Raw genomic sequence first — 27,054 nt, 5'->3', positions numbered from 1 at the left:
TGATGGGGTGCTGTGGCCGAGGTGGGTGGTGAATGGAGTGGTGTGTGGGTGATGGGGTGGTGTGCTGGGGTGCTGTGGCCGAGGTGGGTGGTGAATGGAGTGGTGTGTGGGTGATGGGGTGGTGTGATGGGATGCTGTGGCGGAGGTATGAAATAAATCGCTTATTGTCACAAGTAGGCTTCAAATGAAATTACTGTGAAAAGCTCCTAGTCGCCACATTCCGGCGCCTGTTCGGGGAGGCTGGTACGGGAATTGAACCGTGCTGCTGGCCAGCCTTGGTCTGCTTTCAAAGCCAGCGATTTAGCCCAGTGAGCTAAACCAGCCCCGAAATCTAAATTCATTCGCCCAAATTCTCATTTTTTTATTTTTCTGTTTTGTTTACTCAGACCAGCATGCATGGTTTTTTTTCTTCTTCAGCTTGTGACTGTGTTTGGAGGAGACGTTGTATACAAGTGAAATGAAAATTGTTTATTGTCACAAGTAGGCTTCAAATGAAGTTACTGTGAAAAGCCCCTAGTCGCCACATTCCGCCGCCTGTTCAGGGGGGCTGGGACGTGAATTGAACCGTGCAGCTGGCCTGCCTTCAAAGCCAGCGATTTAGCCCTGTGGTAGGTGGTGAATGGGGTGGCGTGATGGGATGCTGCGGCAGAGGTAGGTGGTGAATGGGATGGTGTGTGGGTGATGGGGTGGTGTGTTGGGGTGCTGTGGCCGAGGTGGATGGTGAATGGAGTGGTGTGTGGGTGATGGGGTGGTGTGATGGGATGCTGTGGCAGAGGTAGGTGGTGAATGGGATGGTGTGTGGGTGATTGGGTGGTGTGGGGGTTGTGCCACGCATTCCATAGGATACCGCAACTCCGGGGATTCACTTGGTTCCCCGATGCCGACCGCCGCCTTGGCGACTGCCCTCTTTCCAGACCCATCGACCAGTGAGGCACGATCAATTTGGCTGGAGACGAAGTTGAATTCAAACTGAGGCTTTATTAGTATCTGAAGTGTGGCCTCCTACAGCAGCTGACGAAATGGCTGCGAGCTGAAGGCCACGCATATTTATAACCCGCCTCCTGGGCGGAGCTAGCATGCAGGGGCCCAGGTGAACCTGTAGTGCATGTTCTACTGTACAACCCTTAATATAGGAACACAGTGGTTCACCACCATCAGGTCCAGTACCTGCCGCTCTGCGATGATGAGGGGCCGTATGTCTGCAGGCCCTTCCAGCCTTCTCTCTCTACCAGAGGTTGTGTGCCGGCTTCTCCTGGTCAGGGTGTGGGGAGAGGGTGAGAGACAGAAAATGCACAGTGTTAGGCAGTCGGACGCAGGCAACACGGGGAGTGGACACCTGGTAGCCTTTGTGAACAGGACACCCAGCCATAGCGGCCGGTATGGGTGCTGTCATGTGGTGCAGCGTGGGGGGAGAGCAGACTGCCGGCGTGTGGGGTTCGGTCGCCCTCCGGGGGACGGGGGGGGGCGATGGGATTAAGGGTGTGTGGGACGTGGGTTGGTTTGAGGGGCATGGGGCTGGCTACTCACCCTGGCTGTCCTGAGGATGTTGTGCAGCTTTTTCCAGAATTGCTGGCTGGTTCTGGCAGTGGGGCCCACGGCGCTCACGGCCTCTGCCACCTGCGCCCAGGCCCAGTGAATGTGGTGGCAGCCTCCTTCCCACCCCAGGGAACGGAGTGCTCCGCCTCTCCTCCAAGGCCTCCACGGGTCTCGAGCTCCGCATTTGCAAAACAAGGTGCCGCACTTCGGGTTGCCATTTTGTTGGCTGGGCTGAGAGTGTGTGAAGAATGGAGATCTTACATGTGGCTGCAGCTTGTCAACCTCTTGAGTGCCCCTTCCCCGATGAATCGGACATTGTTTTTCATTGGAATCGCTCCACTTCAACATGTCGCCGGTGTTTGCCCATTAATGGATCCTGAATTGCTGCAGGACCGGCACTGCTTCCGTGGTCACAGAACACTACCGATTCAATCACGCGTCAGAGAATCCAGCCTATTTTTAGTTTCAAATTTGATTTCGTTTTGTGGAACTCCTTACCAGTGCAATCTGTTTTTCTCTTATTGGACTGAACTTTATTTGTACTCTTCCCATATTTCTTTTGCATACATCTATGATTCTATTTGTCAGTTTTCCCTTACTTTTAATCTGGGCAAAATTCATTTTTATTTCATTATAATTTGACTTCTTAAAGTCAAAAGTGCCTTTGTTTTTGAGCTGCTGCTACGCCACCTCACACATCTTAAACCCAGGTACAACCACCTGGCAGTGAATGTGGAGTGCCTTCTCTGGAGCAAGGTGACAACTAGAGCTTAACAAACTAAAATGTCATTTTCAATCAGCAGAGATCACCTTCTAACTATTCATCCAGATAGGAATATCCTACCCATTGGAGCATTGACTGATATGAGCTATCTGAAAAAATGAAATGAAATGAAAATCGCTTATTGTCACAAGTTGGCTTCAAATGAAGTTACTGTGAAAAGTCCCGAGTTGCCACATTCCGGCACCTGTTCGGGGAGGGTGGTACGGGAATTGAACCGTGCTGCTGGCCTGCCTTGGTAGCCAGCGATTTAGCCCTGTGCTAAACCAGCCCCTTATCTGAAGCTGAATTCCGGATTACCCAACCGGATTGCCTCTCCAAGTTCTATTAGCATGGTGCTGTGAATATGCCTAACTAAAGTTTTACACTAACATGTCTACCACAGAGGTCTAACATAGTTCTAAACTTCCATTGTCAGCTGTATTATCTCAAAGCTATGTTGATTCTAAGCAACCCTCGTTTATCTCCTTTGCCCAGGAGGAGAATCATTAGTTGGCAATTCGACAACAAAATAGCATTGGTCTGAGCTCGCACTGGGCAAACAGTCAGGGCTACTATTATGTGGCAGAACGAGTAATGCAATTCATCACAACATGTGAAAGACCTCTGACATTATCGAATCATGGTTCCACCAGCTGACAATGCAGATCTTAAGCAGCAGCTGGTTGACTTTCTTCATTCCAATCGGGGAAGGCACTGAACTCTGGGTATATAAGACCATGTTTTTATAACTCGCCTCCAGGAAAGATCCTATCTGCAGCTGTCATCCCAAATTTCAGAGTTTACTAATCAGACGTACAGCAAACATCTGCCTCCAGTGTGATGGAAGGACCTTGTGCTAATTTACAAGTGGCCGTCACCTCTGAAAAGATGGACATTTGAGACTTATTTTTGCATCAGAAGCCCCATTTTCTACTTGAACCAGCTTCTATGGAAAACAAAAGCTCTGCCTCCATGTTGCCAATACATTTGAACATATTAATATATGTGCTTAATGTTTTATGAGGCGAGGTATAATATTTTTCATTCATTGCACACACAACCATATTTTTGAAGTTTTCTAATTCTATTATTTTATGTACCTTATGCATTAAAAAATCATGTCAGGATGAGGAATTCTGTCTGTAGTGTTTTAAAGTAGACAGGAAACTGATGTCTCTTACAACAAAAACAATGTCAACTTTTCTGAAATCGTCTCATCTTCTCTTTCAAGACAAAAACAGGAATTTGTTTGCTCCAAGATGGAACTCAAGAGCCTTTTGAAGTGCGATTGCACTTAGCAAAGGACATTTTAACAATTCAGGAGCAAGATGTTATCTGTGTGTCTAGTGAAGCCTTCTATTCCAGTGTAAGTCACCACCCTTTGTTTCAAAAATGTTAATAATTGAAGTCCATTGCTTTGTTGTTTAAGATGGATGCTGTTCATTTTCAAGACCTACCAATGTTGCATTTTTGTGTTGGCATATTAGTTTACTAGATTTATTGTGAAATGCTTGGCATTTATGTTATGATCCAGTGCCCAGCATATTAAATGGTAAACAATTTGCGACATTGTGTGCTGTCTCAGTCTGCAGAAGAGAAAATGTAACATATGCTTTTGGGATTCACATGATATCTTATGCCTCTGTGGAAATTTGGAGAATACAACACAGCATGTGTGAAAATAATAGCAAGCTTCCATGAGCACAAGGTAGCAAACAAACAGCTTATTCAAATGACATTGATAAATCTCAATTTGGGTTTTGCTTTTGTCAAATATATTTGTTTGCTGAAAGAAGATTTTGGTTCATTAAAGAGTAAGCACAAATTGACTTTTTGCCAATCTTCAGCTCTGCATGGAATTCCTCCCCGGTGCTTCACTTCATCTTAAATAGTTTTATTTTTCTGGATATCTAAACTCTTGCTGGAGTAAAACTAAAAGCTGAAAAAGATTTGAAAGACATTTTCCAGAAACAGCACTAAGGAAAGAATTAAGTAACAATCCATCTCATCATTGATATTCGGGGAGGTTTTGAGATATACTCAGTTCGAAATTGGACTGCTTTGCATGATGCAGTCACCTGGAGCTCAAAACTGGGCTCTGTGACGGAGGCGCACATTTTTCATCAGGAGATGTGATGGACGCTATTTTGATATTGGGATTTTTGCACGTATGCCTAACTATCACCAGCAGTATGCAGAACAAGCACACCATGACACTGATCGTTATATACCAAACTGTTTTAACACCACTGTTTATTCCAGCCAATATGCTGAACCCGTATTAAACAGAATAAGACCCCTCACCCCCCCAAATGCCAGGTCATGAACTACTTGCAAGTTTGTTGTTGGATTCCTTCTTCTCACTAATGGTGCACTTGTGCATAGTTTAGAGCTTTTCTTTACTTGGCTGCAATTTGGTTCATTTAATGGTTTCTGGTGAAACAAATTATTTCCAGAAATGGGTGGCTTGATAGGACTTCCAATCCGACATAATCACAACTGGGAGAATGAAGCGGCTCCGTGCAGAGCAGGGAAATCTGCTGGAAGAAGGGAGAGGAGGAAGAGGCGAAAGCCTCTCGACCATATTTACCAAGGTTTTTTTGGAAGCAATTTGATCAATTCAGTTTCAGCAAGGACCAAAAGTTGAGATGTCTTTGTTTCATAAACAAGCTAGAATCATAGAATCTCTACAGTGCAGAAGGAGGTCATTCAGCCCATCGAGTTTATATTAACCCTCTGAAAGAGCACCCTTCCTAGGCCATTAACCCTACCTAACCTTTGGGAAATTTAGGCAACTGTTGGACACTTAAGGGCTCATTTAGCATGGCCAATTCACCGAGGTTGCACATCTTTGGACTGTGGGAGGAAATCGGAGCACCTGGAGGAAACCCACATAGACACAGAGATAATGTGCAAACTCCACACAGTCACCCAAGGTTGGAACTGCTAACCACTGTACCAACTGCTGCAACTGAAATCTCAAAGCAAGGCGAGGAAAGTATTTCCTGCAATAAAAACACAAAATTCTGGAACAGCTAAGCAGGTCTGGCGGCATCTACAGAGACAGAAACACAGTTAATGTTTTGAGACCAATATTTCTCTTCTTTGGAACTGAAGAGAATAGAAATGTTTTATACTGCTGAAAAAGGGAGAGGGTCAGGTGGAGCAAAAAGGGAAGATCAGATGGGCTAGAGGGCAAAGCTGCAAACAGAAGGCAATGAGAGTAGGAATGGTAGTAGTAAAGAGACAAAGCATTGGTCCAGAGTAGGTATTCATAGCAGAATAAATGTCAGAACTGACTCAAAGCCAAATAGCAGAATGTGCTAATAGCAGAATAAAGGTCAATACTACCGCAAAGCAAAACCTGGGAACAGGATACAGTCTGGCACGAGGGGGAAAAGTACAAAATGGAGAACATAGTTCATGGCCTGAAGTTATTGAACTCCATGTTGATCCCAGAAGGTTGTAAAGTGCCTAATCGGAGTGATTTGGTTTTTATCTGACCCTTTGGAGACTGCTGCTGGATGTACATGCAATATATTGCAGTTTGCAATTTATTGGTGCATAAGGGAAGCCACTGAGACTCTAAATGCCAAGAAAAACAATTCCATCTCAATTCTTCTCATCAGAGACAACCAGGTGGAGTGCAAGGCTCCTTGCAGTACCGTTGATTGCATGCACATTGCCTTGTGTGCATTTCATCAAGGTTTGTCTATTTTCATGAAAGAAAAAGGGTTTCCCCTCCTTCAATGTGCAGCTCATTTGAGTTCACGGGCAAATGAATCATGAAGGTGACTGCTCATTATCCTGGTAACAATGTCTTCATTCTGTGACAGTTCCCTCATCCAGCTGTATTTGACCCACCATAGTGAGTCAAATTGGGATTACCTACCCATGGCATGACTCATATATCGAGTCCAGATGTAAAAATGACCAATTATACAATGAAAAGCATGTTAACACAAGGAATATTATAATGCACACCAATGGACTTTTCAAGCAATGTTTCTGCTGCTTGGACCATCCTGCAGTTTACAGCTATGCAGGTAGTGAGGTTTGTGGTAATATGCTGCATGCCCTTTATGGCTAAATAGTCTTTGCCAAAATTAGACAATTCAATGGAGGAGGAGGAAAAGGAAGGGAGGCTACCACATAGGCAGCCTCCTCTGGCTCAGGTTCAAATGTGGAAAAATAATTCATGAGTGATTATAGTAACCTCAACAACACCTTCCCATAGTCCATACTCTTTATCTTTCTTCTGCCACTGACCATCACATCATCCTCTTTCTGACAAAACAGAAATTAAAACCACCAGACAATGCACATTCCAAACCAATTTTATAAATTAAATCATGATATAATGCATATAGCATTAAACTAATCTCTCAATTGTGCATTTCCTTAGCGCCTGATTTCTGAACAGCTCCCAGAGCTTGCTTCCACAGTGGTTGCAGAATGGTGGAAAGCTGCTGACTTCCAGTTACAGAGACTGCAGTTTGCCATGGAGGGGAACTTCCAGACACTTTGGCCTCCAAGATGGCCTGGCTTCAGACTGCACAATCCTGTCAGACATATATTCTTTGAGTATATATTTGAATATATGTCTGGAGCAGCCCCTGCCAAAATCAGACTTTCCACCTCTTCCACCAAGGCCTCTAAAACACTTGGTGCAAAATTCACACACTCAACTATTGCTCAAAGTATCACAGTCTACCGGTTCAATTTTCATGAAAAGCCGCAACACTTCTTGCAGCCATGAATCTCCTCCTCTGTAAGTAGCATTCACTCACAATATTGGCCCCATACTGATGCAGGTACTGCTGGTAGCATGGCTGCACACTGCAATCATTTAAGACAAGGACAGCATGAATGCTGCTGGCACCACACTGAATGAGCTCAGGATTACTTGCAATCCCCACAGCTGTTTTCACGGGTTAGCCAATTTAACCCCTCCCGCTATGTTGTGTGCTAGGACCATGCGCTCAATATGTGGCGATCACAAAACTGCAGATGCTTTGCTGAAGATATTCCTTTTCTGATGCTCACACGTTTGCAAACGCTATCTGTAACATGTAAAGATCTTTCAGAATTGCATCCACTGCTTATTCACTGGGAGTGAGAACTCGCGACCTGTAAAATAAACTTTGCGTAGCTCAGGCACTCTTGTAGCAGAGTAGTAATCTCAGGATTGCTACCAGTGCCACCAGCTAGTGAGACAAGGAACAGAGAACGAGTGCAGCTGAACAAGTGGCTACAGGGCTGGTGCAAGAGGGAAGGCTTCAGATATGTAGATCATTGGGGTGCCTTCTGGGGAAGGTGGGACTTGTACATGAGGGACTGATTGCACCTAAACAGGAAGGGCACCAATATCCTGGGCGGGAGGTTTGCTAGGGTTCTTCGGGAGGGTTTAAACTAGTTTGGCAGGGGGATGGGAACCAGAGTTACGGATCAGAGGATAGGGTCGCTATTAAACGGGCAGAAATTGTATGCAGCGACTCTAAGGAAGGATTGACAGTTGATAGGGCAAAGTTGCACTCAGTGGAATGCGTTAAAGTGTGTTTGTTTCAATGCAAGGAGCATCAGGAATAAGGGAGATGAACTTAGAGCATGGATCAGTACTTGACACTATGATGTTGTGGCCATTGCGGAGACCTGGATTTCACAGGGGCAGGAATAGTTGTTAGATGTTCTGGGGTTTAGATGTTTTAAGAAGAATAGAAGGGAGGTAAAAGAGGAGGGGGAGTGGCACTGTTAATCAGAGAGTGCATCACAACTGCAGAAAATGAGGTAGTCGAGGAGGGGTTGTCGACTGAGTCAGTATCGGTGGAAGTCAGAAACAAGAAAGGAGCAGTCACTTTATTGGGAGTTTTCTATAGGCCCCCCCAATAGCAGCAGAGAGATGAAGGAACAGATTGGATGGCAGATCTTGGAAAGGTGCAGAAATAACATGGGTGACTTCAACTTCCCTAATATTGACTGGAACCTCCTTAGTGCAAATGGTTTGGATGGAACAGATTTTGTCAGATGTGTCCAGGAAGGATTCCTGACTCAATATGTAGATAGGCCAACTAAGGGGAAGGCCATATTGGATTTGGTGCTTGGCAACGAACCAGGCCAGATGTCAGATGTCTCGGTGGGAGAGCATTTTGGTGACAGTGACCATAACTCCTGACCTTTACCATAGTCATGGAGAGAGATTGGAACAGACAGTATGGGAGCGTATTTAATTGGGGGAGGAGGAATTATACAGCTATTAGACAGGAACTGAGGAGTATAAATTGGGAACAGTTGTTCTCAGGGAAATGAATGCACAACGGTAATGTGGAGGTTGTTTAAGGAGCACTTGCTGCGAGTGCTGGATAGTTTTGTCCCACTGAGACAAGGAAGGAATAGTCAGGTGAAGGAGCCTTTGATGACAAGAGAAGTGGATCTTCTAGTCAAGAGGAAGAAAGAAGCTTGCGTAAGGTTGAGGAAGCAAGAATCTGGCACGGCTCTAGAGGATTACAAGGTAGCCAGGAAGAAACTCAAAAATGGACTTAGGAGAGCTAGAAAGGGGCATGAAAAAGCCCTAGCGGGAAGGATTAGGGAAAACCCCAAGGCTTTCTACACTTATGTGAGAAATAAAAGGATGATCAGAGTGAGAGTAGGGCCGATCAGGGATAGTGGAGGGAACTTGTACCTAGAGTCTGAGGACATAGGGGAGGTTCTAAATGAATATTTTGCTTCAGTATTCACTAAAGAGAGGGACTTTGTTGTTCGTGAGAACAGCGTGAACCAGGTTAATAGGCTTGAACAGGTTAATATTAAGAAGGAGGATGTACTGGAAATTTTGAAAAGCATCAGGGTAGATAAGTCCCCTGGGCCAGACGGAAGCAAGGGAGGAGATTGCTGCACCGTTGGAGATTATCTTTGCATTCTCACTCTCCACTGGAGTAGTACTGGATAATTGGAGGGAGGCGAATGTTATTTCCCTGTTCAAGAAAGTGAATAGGGAAATCCCTGGGAATTACAGACCAGTCAGTCTTACGTCTGTGATGAAAAAAATACTGGAAAGGATTCTGAGAGATAGGATTTATGATTATTTAGAAAAACATAGTTTGATTAAAGATGGTCAGCTGAGTGAAGGGCACTCACACACCTCATTGAATTCTTTGAGGATGTGACGAGAGACATTGATGAAGGTCGAGCAGTGGATGGATTTCAGTAAGACATTTGATAAGGTTCCCCATGGTAGGCTTATTCAGAAAGTCCGGGGACAATAAAATACAGGGAAATTTGGCTGTCTGGATACAGAATTGGCTGGCTGAAAGAAGACAGTGAGTGGTAGTGGATGGAAAGTATTCCACCTGGAGGTCGGTGACCAGTGGTGTCCCACAGGGATCTGTTCTGGGAACTCTGCTCTTTGTGCAGAGGGCTGTTACAGGTTACAACAAGACATTGACAGGATGCAGGACTGGGCTGACAAGTGGCAGGTGGAGTTCAACTTAGATAAATGTGAAGTGATTCATTTTGGAAGGTCGAATTTGAATGGTGAATACAGGGTAAAAGGCAGGATTCTTGGAAGTTTGGAGGAACAGAGGGATCTTGGGGTCCACGTACATAGATCCCTCAAAGTTGCCACCCAGGTTGATAGGGTTGTTAAGAAGGAGTATCGTGTGTTGGCTTTCATTAACAAGGGGATTGATTTTAAGAGCCGCGAGGTTTTGCTGCAGCTTTAGACCACACTTGGAATATTGTGTCCAGTTCTGGCCGCCTCATTATAGGAAGGATGTGGATGCTTTGGAGCAGGTGCAAAGGAGATTAACCAGGATGCTGCCTGGACTGGAGGGCATGTCTTATGAAGAAAGGTTGAGTGAGCTGGGCTTTTCTCACTGGAGCGAAGAAGGAAGAGAGGTGACTTGATAGAGGTGTACAAGATGATGAGAGACATGGATAGAGTGGATAGCCCAGAGACTTTTCCCCAGGGTGGAAGTGGCTGTCACGAGGGGACATAATTTTAAGGTGATCGGAGGAAGGTATAGGGGAGATGTCAGAGGTTGGTTCTTTACACAGAGAGTGGTGGGTGCGTGGAATGCACTGCCAGCAGAGGTGGCGGAGTCAGAGTCATCGGGGACATTTAAGCAACTCTTGTACAGGACAGCAGTAAATTGAAGGGGTGTAGGTTAGGTTGATCATAGATTAGGATAAGTGGTCGGCACAAGATCGTGGGCCGAAGGGCCTGTACTGTGCTGTACTGTTCTATGTTCTATGTAGCTTTTCTTCTGCACACCTGTTAAAAATATTTCTCTTTTGTACCAACTAACCAATGCCAAGTAGACACCTAACTGTGTGGTTCTCTAATTCAAGGTACTGAGTAATCTACACCTACTTTCAAGGTTTAAGAACCACTGGAGTACCTGAAGGGTGGTCGGAAGTTATGCGTTACAAGATCCAAATCCTTTTAGCCAATTTCACAAATGAGTCTGGAAATAGGTGTAGGTGCACACTTCAACATTTCAGGTCTCTAACATGGCTGACTAAAAAGAGGCCCAACCTAATGCTGCAATGGCCTGTATGATGGTGCAATTCGGGCGTGGGTTTTCCCGCTGTGAAATTTGGCATTTTTGCCCCCATTTTATACTCAGAAAATGGGCACAAGGATTGTGGTGATTGTCCCTTTAAGGGCAACACAGCTGAGTAGGGGTCATCTGGTCTGGGTGACCAATTGGGACCCAGGGTGGGAAATCAACCAGTGCAGAGGCACTTTGCAATTTGCTGCACACATGTAGCTGACTTGTAAATAAATCCATTTTTGTTCTACTAATTACATTTCCAAAAGTTCATCAATCAACACGAGGATATTCAATCCAGAACTCGATCAACAAATCTTTCCCAGTTTATTGGAACCCGGTTCAGGGGTGGGCAGGGCGGAGAAGTCCCAGAAATTGATGCTGGGTCAAATTCTAAAGTGATCCCATCCTCTTCAGGCTTTCCCCGGGCTAGCACTGATGATGAGTGGGTCTGTTGGGTAAATAACTAAGAAGTTGTGGTTGGTAGGAAATTAGCACTAAGGTGCTTTAGCTGTTAATTCTGGATTTCTCAGCCATGGAACCTGTTGCCTTATCTGTCAGCAACTTCCCAGGGTCAACATGGTGACTGCACAATGGCAGTAGCTTCTTGAGTAAAACTGACAGGCTGGGAAGACTTTGATCAGTAACCCTGAGGAGCTGCAAACATGGCCATTGTGAGACTGCTGGCTACTGCATTTATTCTCTCAGAAAGTGCTTTCATTACTTGACAGGGGGCTGCCAACTTCTTGGAAGGCATTTCACCTATCTGGCACTTCACTCACCTTCAGCTGCCAGCCTTCAAAATGCCATGGGACCAAGTTTTAAAAAGAATTCAGAGTACCCAATTAGCTTTTTCAAATTAAGAGGCAATTTAGCACGGCCAATTCACTTACCCTGCACATCTTTTTGGATTGTGGGGTTGAGACCCACGTAGAAACGGGGAGAATGTGCAAAATCCACATGAAATGAAATGAAATGAAATGAAAATCGCTTATTGTCACAAGTAGGCTTCAAATGAAGTTACTGTGAAAAGCCCCTAGTCGCCACATTCCGGCGCCTGTTCGGGGAGGCTGATACGGGAATACACAATGACCTGGGATCAGTTTCGATCCCGGATCCTCGACGCCGTGAGGAAACACGAGCAGCAGCGCCAGCTGTTTACTCCTCAGTCACCAGACTTCCTCTGGGCAGATGGGATAAACAGCAAGATCCAGCTGGATGGAGATGAAACCCCCAAAATAAGGTCAGCTCTCCTAGGATCATACCAGTGTCTCAAGGGGCTAAGGCTCTCATGACAGGTTGTTACTGACATCTGAAACCTCATGGAACAAGACCTCCTTCCCTGTGGAGCAGGTATGTAGGGCATTGCAGCTGACCAATGAGGTGCACATCTTCCCTCTTCCTCTTGATACGTTGTGAGCTCTCTTCTGTAAGGAGAGGAATCAGATAGTTGTGAGTGCAGGCTTTTGTGAAGGGGGGAAGGACACTTTTGTGGATGGTGACTGTGAGACATGAGTGTGAGGGGGCAACAGGCTGAGGGTGCGTTTGGATGTTGGCTTCTCAGTGGGGTACCTAGAGTAAGAGCATTGGGAGGAGTTGCTTGGTGTGTTGACTTGAGGTGTATTGTGCAGGAGAGTACTGGAAAAGTTAGAGTGCTGGGCTTGGCATCTGAAAATGTTATGCTATTCATCATCTCCACCTTCCTAAGGTCCTTGTTGCATTGTCTTCAGGTTGGAGGGATCAGACTCTAGCTGCTGACTTGCTTGGCACTTGCATCCATATTGACTTTGGTTGGCCTCTTCCTCCTACCCTAGGGAGAGCTCACCACTACACTCCTTCAGATTCCTCAGACGGTTATCCGGGTAAGAGTGGGTGATATGGGTGCGGGAGGTGGGGGGATGACGGGGGTGGACAGCCTTCCCAAGACTCCTCTCCATTCTTATAATTGAAGCAGTCTTAAAAATCCAGGTATTGGCGAGCTTTTCAGAACCATGCCATGGTTCCTTTAATTAGACATCCTTCCTTTGAGAGAATAAACACATCATCTGTCCAACTTCACAATTTGGTTGGTGAGTTCAGAGGGAAAATGCCAATTGATTTGCTCTGATAATGAGCAATTCCAGGCACACCATTCAGTGAGTTGGGTCCCAAACATGAAAATGTTTCTCTCCCCTGCATACTCCTGGCAAACGTTCAAGCGATCGAAAACTAGCTGGACGAGCTTAACGTTAGACTTACCTCTCAGAGGGAAGTGGGAGACTGGCCAGGGTCTTCAACCAAGCCAACCTCAAGAATGTACTGCCAACACATCTCCTGTTCCACCCAATATCCTTAACCACTTCTACACAAAAGTCAAGGGTGCCGACACATCCGTCCCCTGACCGCACTTCGGAAAATCGGACCACAATATGGTACTCCTTCTCCAAGCATATAAGCAGAAAATTAGGCAGGAGAATCCGGTTAAGAAGGTCGTGCAATGCTGATCCAAGGCAAAAGAAGAGCTCCTACGTGACTGCTTGAAATCAAAGGACTGGTCCATATTCAAGAACTCAGCCGCCAACCTAGACGAGTGTGTCACCACCGTCACAGACTTCATCAGTAAGTGTGTTGAAGATTGCGTGCCAAAGAATGTAGTCTGTGGTTTAACCGGGGGATGCATTCCCTCCTGAAGTCCAGGTCTGAGGCGTTCAAGACAGCTAACCCTGACCTATACAAGAAATCTAGGTACGACCTCCGCAAAGCTAGCAGGGATGCCAAGAGACAATACCAAACTAAGCTAGAATCACAGACTAATGACACAGACTCTCTTAGTTGTGGCAAGGCTTAAACAATATAACGGGTTACATAGCAAAGCCAAGTAGAATCTCTGGCAACAGACCACACATCCTCAGTGAGCTCAATGCATTCTATGCTCGTTTTAAGTAGCAAGCCAACAAACTGTTGCCAACTGCCCCAACAACCTCAGACACATCCATACCTACGGTCACAGTCTCAGAAGTCAGATCGGCCTTCTTGAAAGTGAACCCTGACCGTTCACACAGATCCTGCATGGACCAGCTGGCGATGTAATCGCAGGCATCTTCAACCACTCCCTACTCTGTTCTTAGGTTCCTACCTGCTTAAAGAAGGCCACTATCATACTGCTGCCAAAGAAGAACCAAGCAAAGTGCCTCACCGACTACCATCTGGTGGCCTTGACATCGGTCATTATGAAGTGCCTTGAGAGGTTGCTCATGAGATGCATTGACTCCATACTTCCAGAATGCCTTGGTCCACTGCGATTTGCATACTGCCACAACCGCTCCACAGCAGACACTATTTCTCTGGCCCTACACCATCCCTGGAGTATCTCGACAACAAGGACTCCTACGTCAGACTCCTACTCATTGACTACAGCTCCACCTTCAACACCATAATCCTAGCCAAACTTGTATCCAAACACCAAAAACTACGACTTGGTTCCTCCCTCTGCAACTGGATCCTCAACTTCCTGACCCATAGACAGCAATCAGTAAGGATAAACAATGGTACCTCCTCCACGATAGTTCTCAAAACTGGGCCCTGCAAGGCTGCATACTTAGCCCCATACTATACTCTTTATACACACACAACTGTGTCACAAAATTCAGCTCCAGCACTTTCTGCAAGTTTGCTGATGACACGACCATAGTGGGGTGGATCTCAAAAGAACGATGAGTTAGAGTACATGAGGGAGATAGAGAACCTATTGGAGTGGTGCAACAATAACAATCTCTCCCTCAATGTCAGCAAAACTAAGGAGCTGGTCATCGACTTCAGGAAGCAAAGTGTCGCAAACACACCCCTGTCTGCATTAATGGTTCCGAGATGGAGATGGTTGACAGCTTCAAATTCCTAGGTGTGCACATCACCTGCGATTTGTCCTGGTCCACCCACTTTGAGGCTACGACCAAGAAAGCACAACAGCGCCTTTACTTCCTCAAGAAACTAAGGAAATTCGGCATGCCCACTTTGACTCTTACCAATTTTTACAGATGCACCATAGAAAGCATCCTATCTGGCTGCATCATAGCTTGGTGTGGCAACTGCTTGGGCCAAGACTAAAAGAAGCTATAGAGAGTTGTAAACACAACCCAGTCCATCACGAGAACCCACCTCCCAATCATTGACTCTGTCTACATCGCCTGTTGCCTTGAGAAAGTGGGCAGCATAATCAAAGACCCCTCCCACTCAGGTTATGCTCTCTTCCAACCTCGTCAGGCAGAAGATACAAAAGCCTGGGAACACGCACTAACAGATTCAAAAACAGCTTCTCTTCTGCTGTTACCAGACCCCTGAATGACCCTCTTATGGACTGGACTGATCTCTCTATGCATCTTCTCTTCTGTTGTAGCACTATATTCCATATGCTTCACCCGATGTCTGTGTCCATCTATTTACATTGTATTTATCGTATGTTTTTCATGTATGGAATGATCTGCCTGGTACAATACTTTTCATTGCACCTCGGTACATGTGACAAGTCTAAATCTAATATCTAAATGATGCCATTTTTCTGGCAGGGACTAGCTGAGAATATTCCACTCAATGTTTCTGTCAACATCCTGAAAAATCTTAAGTGCCAATTGCCAATCTAAACAGAAAACCAATTTAATAGTCTTGTAAATGTCCAGTGGCTGAGGTGAATACTGTTGTATGTTGGTTGTGATTGGCTAAGGAACGGTTGGAGGGACAAAGATCTGTCTGAACAATGATTTTTTTATTGTATAACCATGACTATTTGCATGTATACAAGTCTACAGATGTTACTCAGTTGAAGCCATGAGTTTTCCCCCTCTCAACTCTTAGTCTTGTGTGTCTCTCTCTGACATCATGTAGGTGGTACTGTTTCTTCAGTCAAATACATTAACCCTTTCAGCCCTGAACTCCCTAATATTACGTCTCCCCAAGCCATTGTCCAAATGCATTTTATATTTATATTGACATGTCATCCTTTCTCCCCCTCTGACTTCATAGGTTTCAGCAGCCTGAAGATTTCATGACTCTCCCTGATCAGGTTCTTGTCAGACTTGGAACATAACTATGTACATCTAAACTAGAGTATAGATATTACTCAATTTAAACTGTCAGCTTTCTCCTTCACGACTCTCTCTTCCATCATTATGTGGGTGATACATTAACCCTTTCAGCCCTCCTCACCCTGATACTAATATCATTAACAAAACTAATAGGCTCACTGATTATGCACACAAGATAAAAGAAAGCCTCGAGATTTACCCATAGAAGTATTGTCCACCCTGTGAGGTATAAAACATGTTTGTACAGCTGGAACATAGACTAGAATGAGACAGTTATTTAAAATGAGCTTTGAATTTAAACTTGATGCCCTTCTTGTAACACAAAGCCATTTCAATATTAAATGGTTTTGTGATACTCTAGGTTCCTGGTGTTGCAGATCCTGTCTCTTGCATTGCTGGGCAGATTCCCTTCCACCAGAACAATAGAACAAGGACCCTTCAGGTAAAACAGTTTGAAATTTCTGGTTTGAGTTTATTTATTGCCACTGAACCTTTCTCCAAGAATGGTTCTCCTTTGTTAACATAGATAATATTAACCCAGCAGGGAATGGTACCATAAAACCTATACTAATTTCACTTTGCTTATCGCACATTTGCCATTATCAGTACTGCTTACAGATGCAACACTGTATCACTGGAATGATGACATTATACCTGGTTTCTTTTGCTTGCCAAACATTTGTTCATAAAGCAATAACATCCTACAAATTTTGGAAATATACAGCTACAAGTGATTTTCTGATTTATGCAGACAAATCGATTTTCTAATTTGTATGGCTCTATACTTGATGACCTCACTATTTGTCATTGTTTGCAGCAGATACTATTTTGAGTGTAGAGGTTAGGATTTAGTTAGTTTTTGGTGTTAAGTATTTGCAGCCTGGTAGTTTTCTGTGATGATATTTTCTATTTCCCATGCCATGCCAGTCATTAGGGGTGTACAAAAACTGCTTTCCCTGATGGTGTCTGATCTCTTTCTCATCAGAAGATGTACTCGTGCACCTTGGACCTCATTTTCCACTATTGGGAAGTGGTGTACTGTTAACAAATGGATGCTATAACACCTTAAAATCTCCCCCAGTGTCTGGCACATGATGTCACATGCAATTGTCGAATCTTTCCAAAAGGTGGGCTGAAATGCATTACCGAGAAATTGCTGTGGTGATATACATCACTGTAAGTACACAAAGGGTTAATGCACATACACTACATCTAGTTAGACACTAGAGGGTACACCAGAGACATGACACACAGGCAGTCAACCAATAGGTCAGTAAGATAGGACACAACCAATGGGCAGTCACGATACACACAGAGGTGACACTACCACAGGAGTGCATTACACCAACCCATATAAAACGACACATCACACCTGCTCAGTCTCTTTCCAGTGGAGACACTTAGTGAGTACAGATACAGGGTTGATTGAACATCACTCCCACCACGTGGATTTAGCAGACTGGTTCGTCATTCTGAGTAGCGAAAGACGGATTAACAGTAGAGTCGAATCCAAGTAGGAGAATTGTTAATAGTTTAATAAACGTGTTAAAGCTATCTCCAAGTCTAAACCTTCCTTTGTCAGAGTGCACATCAAGGAAGCAGCTTATGCTACGACAAGAGCATAATGAAAAATGAAAATCGCTTCTTGTCACAAGTAGGCTTCAAATGAAGTTACTGTGAAAAGCCCCTAGTCGCCACATTCCAGTGCCTGTTCAGGGAGGCTGGTACGGGAATTGAACCGTGCTGCTGGCCTGCCTTGGTGTGCTTTCAAAGTCAGCGATTTAGCCCTGTGCTAACCAGTCCAAACAAAACATGGTTCCAGGAGTGAACTGTTTCAATCCATATAGTTAAAACTAAACAACACAGTGACAACCAGCAACAACACCCAGGCAAGATGTTTGTGATTCTGGTTCCACAGCAGCTCAGGTATCAAGGCAATCTCAGTGAAAACTGGTGTTGGTTCAGGCAGAGATTCGAGATCTACCCTGGTAGCGTCCGACCTAGATGGCATGGTGGATGCAGAGCAAATAAAGCTTCTACTTACCATCGCGGGTCCAGAAGCAGCTGAAATATTCCAGACCTTCAGATACTCAAAGGGGCAAAACAAGGGCGACTTCCAGGCAGTCCTGGACAAATTCCAAGAATTCTGCGAGGAACATACAAGAAGAAGAGGTAAAAGAGGGGCCAACACTCACCATGAGGTAGGCTTGCAGCAACGAACGGCAGTTTTGAATTGCAACCATCTTAGAAAAGATGCTGCACACGCGCAGTTACGCGAAGAGCGCACAGAACGGGAAGGTCCGTTTGCGCATCCGCGAGAAGCCGTGCATGCGCAATTGAAAAGAAGGCCCCAAGTAAAGGAACAGCGATATGCGCATGCACAATCGCTTCCTACGCGCTACGTCACATGCGTCATGACGTCAGAGGCCCCGGACCACGCCCACTTAAAGGGGAAATGTCCCAAAACTTAAAGCCTCAAAACCAGATTCTTTCACCTGGAGCGACAGCACAATGCCTGAAATTCAACCAGTAGCTGAAAGTAACCTCCGCAAAACCCTGCAACAAGCAGTTAGCACCGCCCAAAGAGATGATACAGTCCTTGAAGACTATGACTCAGACCTTGAATTCTTCTTTGGACATCGCGAGCCCAATGCCAGCTCCGACACAAAATGTGATGATATGGTCTTGGAAGACAATGACTCAGACAAAGCTTTCACCTTGGGAGGCTACCCCAGTACCAAATCCGAACCGCAACTAGACGTGTTGCACATTGGCGACCCCGACGGCGGGTTCTTCGGATTTAGGGATCTTCAGCCCAGCAGATATGACATCCCGACTCGTGAGTGCAGGATTATGCTGCGGCCTGACACCAAGAGACAGAGAGCGGTACAAGCCCACAAGAGCGGCCTACTGCCACACAGAGTGGTCCACGCACCGCAAAGTCGTCCCCGACTCCACACAGAGAATGGTCCACGCACCACAAAGGGTCCAAGCCTCCACAGCGAGCTCGTGGACAGACTCCATGATAGAAGCAACAGAAGACTCCAGAGCGCAGTCCTTGCATGAACAAGAAGTGATGACAGTTTCCACAGAGAGACCAATGCACGATTCCACACAAGGAACGCTGCAAGACTCCACAGAGGGAGTGACACAAGCCTCCACAGAGAGTCCGTGGACAGCCTCCATGATAGAAGCAATGCAAGAGTCCAAAGCGCAGTCCTTGCATGAACAAGACCATGAGGGTCTAGCAACCTCCTGTGAGCAACCAGCAGCAGACAGTGCAAGTCTGCCATGCTCAAGTGAACAACAGAAAGACTATGACAATCTGCCATGCTCAAGTGTGCAGCAAGCAGACTATGACAGTCCACCCAGATTATTTGAGCCACCAGAAGAAGACTCTGACGGTCCACCCAGCTCAAGTGAACAACAAGAAGACACTGTGGCTCTACCCACTGTATGTGAGACAAGTGGCGACGGCATCCCACATCCCATACCAGATGTGCAACGTGACAGACCTCAGCTAGAATTTACAGAGGCACTCAACAATCACAGTGAGACTACTGGTGACTCCGGTGACACCACGTTACTTCAAACCTCATTCGCTTGAGCCTCTCCACACACAAATGCATTCCTGACTGTTTTGACTCCGGACGGGGAGCATCACGAAACTTCAGAAGATTCAAGTGAACCAGAAATGACTCCGTACGGGGAGCATCAAGAAATCTCAGCTGATTCAGGTGAACCAGAAAGGGCTCCAGACGGGGAGCATCGACAAACCAAAACTGACTCAGGTGAAACAGACCAGACTCCAGACGGGGAGCAACCACAAGCCAAAGCTGATTCAAGTAAGCCGGACATGACTCCAGACGGGGAGCGTCGCCAACTCAGTGACGGCACGCTCAAGGAGACACCAGATGCCACAAATCACGCTAACACGAGTAACTGTGTGAAGGACTCGTATTATCCACAGAGTGTGGTCCTTGAGCACAGCAAACACGACAACAAAACCAAGCAACAGAACAACAACATCAATGACAACAGCAAGAAGCATACCAAAGGCAACAACGTCGACAACAATCACGACAAAAACAACACCAACGGAACTACGACTGGTACGACATGGTACAACTCTATAAATGAGGGACACTGTTACTGCTCAGCTCAGTACAATGACATGCCATGGTAGGATGATGCATTTTACCAATTCACGTTTGCTGCAATACCAACAGGCAACCTGGCTTTCAGGACAGATGCCACCAAGAATTACCACCACAAGCATCGAAAGAAAAAAAAGAGCCTAAATCCGACAACGAAGTGACGTGACCACTTCTTGGTTCCTTCAGCACAGGGACACTGATGGCGTTTACAATGCAATGCCACCATCAACATCACCAACTCACCAACCAAACAAGAAAGCCACTCGACCATAATAATTAATGAACTTTGGACTCATGCATATGATTTGGAATTATTGTTTAATGATTACTGTTATCATAACTTGTACAGAGTATCACTCATCTACCTAGTTTGTTCAATTTTCTCTAACACTGTACAGAAAATATGTAACATGAAAAAAGGGGGGATGTGGTGATATACATCACTGTGTACACAAAGGGTTAATGTACATACACTACACCTAGTTAGACACTAGAGGGAATACCAGAGACATGACACACAGGCAGTCAACCAATAGGTCAGTAAGATAGGATACAACCAATGGGCAGTCCCGATACACACAGAAGTGACATTATCACAGGATGGCATTACACCAACCCATATAAAAGGACACATCACACATGCTCAGTCTCTTTCCAGTGGAGACACTCAGTGAGTACAGACACAGGGTTGATTGAACATCACTCCCACCACGTGGATTGTAGCAGACTGGTTTGTCAGTCTGAGTAGTCTTATGGGAGAGGCGTTTTCAGAACCCCAAAATGTATCATGGAGTTCAACCAACCTCCCCCTTTAATGCTATTTGTTGCTTTTATGAGCACACGGCTTTTTCTCCAGGTGTGGGAATACAATTATGGACACGTGGGTTTTTAAACACAAAACTATGTTTATTCCATGAACTCAACTTAACACTTTTAAATAAACATTGAATCTCTTAACACCCCCTTACTTCAAAGATAACCCTGAAAATTTTACAACACTAAATAATCCTTCAGTTATTCCTTTCAACATCCAAGAGAGACTTAACACCTTTAAGCAGAAACACATCAAGTTAAAGGCTTTACTATTATGAGTTTAAATCGCCCAAATGATCCAGAGATAGTCTTTCATAGCAGAGATCACAGCAGATCCAGCTCACTGCAAACACAGATACTCCCAAGCTCTTTTCCTCAAAACTGAAACTTCAAAATGGCTGTACTGAGCTCAGCTCCACCCACTCTCTGACATCACTGTTTTCTTAAAGGTACATTGCTTAAACATCCATTTCTTAAAGGCACTCTCACATGAACGTAGCTATAGCAGGAATAACAGTAGCGTCGAATCCAAGCAGGAGAATTGTTGATAGTTTAATAAATGTGTTAAAGCTATCTCCAGGTCTGAACCTTCCTTTGTCAGAGTGCACATCAAGGAAACAGCTTATGCTACGACAAGAGCATAACAAAACAATTGCTAAGCTTCTCTACTAATAAGTAAACATATATACACAGTGACAATCAAATTCAACTGACTACACACAGTGGTCAAGAAGGAAAAAGCACCAGTGGGCTAGATTCTCCATTTGGGAAACTAAGTTCTCTCACCAGAGTAGAATCGCTCCTGGTCTGCATTGGCACTAGGAGCAGAGTCCAGGAGTGATTCCCTCTCCTTTGGCATGCAAATTTATGCATACCGGGGAGCTCGTCAGATTCCACTTTAAACAGGCGACCCGATACGGAGGTATGGCGGCGAGCCTTCCTCCCCTCTACAATGCAAATCCTGTCACCTCCACTGACAAGTTCGGGATATGCCCCACGCCCCCACCACCACAGGAATTACGAGTCCACCCCCCCCCCCAGCAAGCATGCGGGATGACCCGACCCCCGCACCGGCCCTCTGTCAGAGAGCCCCTTCTCAGAGACCCCCACTCAGAGAGCCCCAGATCAAAGACTCCCATATGAGAGAGCTCACCCCAGATGAGACCCCATATCAGAGACACTCCTAATATAGAAAGCCAAAACATATCACAAGGCTTTAAACCCCTCACTTAAGCTGCGAGGCTTCTATTCACTTTTTAAAAAAAAATTCCAATTAAGGGGCAATTTAGCGTGGCCAAGCCACCCACGCTGCACATCTTTGGTTGTGGGAGTGAAAGCCACGCAGACATGGGGAGAATGTGCAAACTCCACACGGACAGTGACCCGGGGCCGTGATCGAACCGGGTCCTCGATGCCGTGACACAGCAGTGCTAACCACTGCGCCACAGTGCCATCCTTTTATTCGCTTTCAAAGAGAAATAGCTTTTATTAGACTGCCATTAACAGGGTAATAGCTTTCAGTCAGCCAGGTGTCTGGATTGTTTATTTTCATTTTTCCTTCACCCTTGAATGCATCTCAAGTACCCTGCTTTGAAGCTAACCACAAAGTTTATAAATATCTAGCTATGATTGACAGGTCCTCACCACATCAAAAGAAGTTGAGTGCTTTCTGCTAAGAAAAAGAGGAAGTAAAAGCATTTGTCTCCTAGATGTTTACAACTGGGGACCAGAGCAAACCGAATGGATGCCAAACCTGCTTTTTGCCCTGTGCTCGATTCTCACCAGATCAAGAATCGTGTTACTGGTATCAGGCGGCGGCGAATCCACCCCAATGTCTTCCAATTAGTGGTCTCATTAACTGCTCAGTTTAGCAATTCCAGACTGATTTGCCAGGATTCCTCTTTGGGCCTAATGACAATGTACTTCTTTGTTCAAGTTTTCTATGCAGCCAGCCGGTAGGAGGATTGTCATTTTGACTTCTTCCATGACTAGTGAGGCTTCCCCTGTCAGCATCTGAGACTCCTCCTGTTGGCAGGTGAGACACCCTTTAACCACCAAGAAAGACTTCTGGTTGTTGAGACTCCTATTACTGCCAACTGAGGTTCTCACTGCTGGAGTGCAAGATTCCCTATTACCTGCATGGACTGGTAAAATACTTCTGTAGATTCTTATGAACTTTCCACTTAAGAAAGATACTAGTTATACACGTTAGCATTTGACATTTGAAATGATGTGAGAACATATTTGAATGTTTGTGTTTACACTGTATTACACAAACTAAAATCTAAACTATTGTGTTCCTTCTATAGGAAAGAACAGTTACAATCAGAAGACAAACAATTGGAGGATTTGGTCTAAGTATAAAGGTTTATTTTTTTCAATTGTTAATTATTTGAAAAGATTGTTGTCTAACATCTACTCTATTCACTGAAATCCTGGCAAAATTTAATATTTTCAAAAAAATTGAAAATTATTTATCCAGTTAGAATTCATTTCCGTTGCGTAATTTCTCAGCTCAGGCCCCATATGTTCCTGTCTGCTCCTCACTCACAAAACTGAAGTGTGTACTAATGAATACTGCACAGGGCCTTCTTGCTCAAACTGCAAGCTCGAAGTCAAGTCAGCTGGAAAGTGTCTCCTGCCCAATACATTTTCACAACCCTTCCCTCAAAGACACAGCTGAGACTTTGAACAATTCTTTCCAAGGGGAAGGTTGACTGTGAAGGCAAGGTGAGGATGGGTTTTGTTAGATTAAATTTTGCCCAAGTGCATGTCCAATAATCTGTCGGAGTTCTTGCCCCACCCATTATGGAAACCATCTGATTTTTATCCCATTGATTTCAATGGGCTGATAGATTCCACACTGGTGGGCAATCAGATCTCCACCCATTTGGTGGAAATGAGAATTGACCTCAAGACCTTCCATTTGGGATTTCAGTGCTTTATGTCTGTAATTGACAGTCAAAACAATTTGAGCCTTTTTGAAGCATTTCTGAGGAGAAATTTGGGCCAATGTTGACTAGGTGAACTCGGTATTAGCAGGGGGGTAAAAATGGGGTCAGCAGAATTACTACCTGTTAACATTGGTGCTCAGCTATGAAGAATTTAAATAGGTTCCCATTGAATGGCTGGAGTACATGCCTGCTTCATGTGCTAGACCTACAAATTATGGAACTGGAGTTCATAGTTCGGACACTGATTGTAATTTTAAGGGGCATGTATATGCTGCCAATGGGAAATCCACGCACTGGTCCTTTAAAGGGATTACTGCTGTCTGTTCCATAAATGGCACCCCTGATGTTTTCAACTTCTGCCTTTGTGGAGCTGGCATGTTCCTCTTGGTTCGACAAGGATGCTGCGTGCTGCTGCTGATCTGCGATCATTTCCTATTTTTTGATTGTTCCTTCCCCATGACCCGATTAAGTGTACGTGTTAAACAAAATTGCTCAGGCCTGAAATCGGTGAGTTACTTCTGGACATCCATTTGGCACTAACCTCTCACCGAATCCACTTCAAGGAGGCCCAAAAATCACTGAATCACAGATTAGTACAGCACAGAAGAGGCCCTTTGGCCCATCGAGTCAGCACCGATGCACAACAAACACCTGACCTGCCTACCTCATCCCATTTTCCAGCACTTGGCCCATAGTCTTGAATGTTATGACATTACAAGTGCTCACCCAGGTACTTTTTAAAGGATGTGAGGCACCCTGTCTCTACCACCCTCCCAGGCAATGCATTCTGGACCGCAGCCACCCTCTGGGTAAAAAGGCTTTCTCTCAAATCCCTCTCCTGCCCCTCACCTTGTGTCCCCTCGTAACTGACCCTTCAACTAAGGGGAACAGCTGTTCCCTATCTACCCTGTTCATGCCCCTCATAATCTTGTACACCTTGATCAGGTAGCCCCTCAGTCTTCTCTGCTCCAACAAAAATAGCCCAAGCCTATCCAACCTCTCTTCATAACTTAAATATTCCATCCCAGGCAACATCCTGGTGAATCGCCTTTGCACTCCTTCCAGTGCAATTACATCCTTCCTATAATGTGATGACCAGAATTGCACACACTACTCCAGTTTGGCCTCACCAAAGTGCTATACAACTCCAGCATGACCTCCCTGAATTTCTAATCTATGCTTTGATTGATAAAGGCAAATATCTCCTTTTTCACCACCCTATTAACCTGCCCTTCTGCCTTCAGAGATCTATGGATAAACATACCAAGGTCTCTTTATTCCTTGGAACTTCCCAGTGTCATGCCATTCATTGAATACTTCCTTGTCAAATTACTCCTCCTAAAGTGCATCAACATGGTTTCAATTTCTTTGCTCCCCAGAATGGGATGTTGGCTGCGATGCACCATTAGTCAGCTACCCATCAGTTAAAACCGACTGCAATCTGTTTGGTCGATAAGTTTTCAAATCCATAACACTTGTACCTGTCACTCTCTGTTTAAAAAAATGTAGGCCAGAATTCAGCCTGTTCACGCTGGTGGGATTCTCCGGTCCTGCTGGAGTGAATGCGTTTTGGCTGACCGCCAAAAACGCTGGCGGATCGAACTTGGATCAGAGAACTCCGACCATAATCTTTGCTATCCCATGATACCTTTGGTAATTCCAAGCAAACTACGCACATTGGCACAAGTTCTGGACTTCACAGAGTTTTAAGACCTTAAGGGAGCTGTTGCCACTTGTGATGTTTCATGTAGCTTTGAAACAGATGTAGGGAATAGCGCATGACTCAATCAGTCTTCATCTTCTATAAAGATCAGATCTGTCATTCATTACTTTATTCCACAGTATCCAGTGGTTATTTCTGCATCACAAAAAATACTTCAAAAATAATGATCCTGTGAACCATTTGCAGTCTGTAGCTTTTACAGTTTGACATTCTATCAGCAAAGGACGCGCAGGAACAATGCACAATGATGAGGGACGTTCACTTCTGGCAAGCAACACGAGGGCATGGAAGTGTGGGGAGGTGCAAACTCACTACCAATAAATATCACTGTGGACATTGGGAATGTGTCTTGAGTGACAACACAAAACAGGCCATAGCGAAACTGATCGTCCATTTTTGAAATCACTGGAACTGAAAATTTTGCACAGCGAAAAGAACATCCCCTGTGTTGCACTATTATCCAAGCTCATTTTAAACCCATTGATTTTAAGACAATTGAGTACCTGTATATTTTTCGAGTTGTTTATGTTTATTTTAAAAGATCATAGCTAGTACAAAATGGGAAAGTAGAGGGATATCTTTTCTTTAGCAGTTCAGAAAATACTTAATAATCTTAATCATGAACCATGAATTATTAATTTGGGTAATTTTACTTTCTATTAAGTAAGCAGTACACTGTAACTAGTATTTTGCAAGCCATCAAATGAGTCATTGTATGAACAGAGAATAAACATTTTAATGCACCCCCAAAAAAAGAAAACTGTAAACAACCACCCAAATAGTGAAAATAGGAGATAATGCTGCCATCTAGATTTTAGCTGCATTGTTATGTCCCACTCCTGCTTGCCTCTATTTTGAATATCTTTATGTAAAGATAAGATGCAATGGGCTCTCTATTGCATCTGTATGTATACCTTATGATAGAAACAGAGAATAGTGGCGCTGAAAAAACTGATGATGGAACATCCTAACAATTAGCATGGTTTATTCAGAAAATATAGTAAAAAGGCCTGCTTCAGGTCTGACAGTATCAAGAACATATATATATATATATATGTTGCTAAACAAACATGAGAGCCAAATTGCTTGTTGAACTACTTACAAAACATCCTGTTGCCTTAATATTCACAGAACGCGTTGAGAGCCAACATTATCTCTCTTGTGTTTCAATCTGTTATTCAGTTAATTAGATGATCTGCATGTATATCTTGCACTGTAAGTGGAACTGAGCTAATAATAGCACTCGATGTTCTCTTTGCAAGAATCAAAGGAAATAGGTGCTTGATTTGCTCCACATAGAAATACAATAAGAAATCAAAAGTAGCTAATCTCCCCTGGTCCATTTAATCCATTAATCCTGTCAGGGGCTTGCATTTTTCCTTCTCTGAGGCATGTTGTTATTTTGAATGCATTTTAATCTATGCAAGAACTTAATGTAGTTTTGGTTCTGTGCTAACATTAGCCATCAATGTCCATGCCAAATATCAGTGCACGGCAACATT

At 44.6% G+C, this 27,054-nt stretch overlaps 1 protein-coding gene across 1 annotated transcript in view; it reads left to right on the top strand.

Moving 5' to 3' along the window:
* The window catches only part of sntg1 (syntrophin, gamma 1), an 807,301-nt gene that overhangs the window by 591,381 nt on the left and 188,866 nt on the right, over positions 1-27,054 (top strand). The window contains exons 4-5 of the mRNA XM_072467795.1: positions 3,531-3,665; positions 23,185-23,241. Coding sequence (XP_072323896.1) covers positions 3,531-3,665; positions 23,185-23,241 — 192 coding nt within the window. The remainder of the gene's footprint in view (positions 1-3,530; positions 3,666-23,184; positions 23,242-27,054) is intronic.

The sequence above is a fragment of the Scyliorhinus torazame genome, chromosome 11, assembly GCF_047496885.1.
Source record: "Scyliorhinus torazame isolate Kashiwa2021f chromosome 11, sScyTor2.1, whole genome shotgun sequence".
Lineage (NCBI taxonomy): Eukaryota > Metazoa > Chordata > Chondrichthyes > Carcharhiniformes > Scyliorhinidae > Scyliorhinus > Scyliorhinus torazame.
This window is presented reverse-complemented; position numbering and strand designations above follow the sequence as displayed.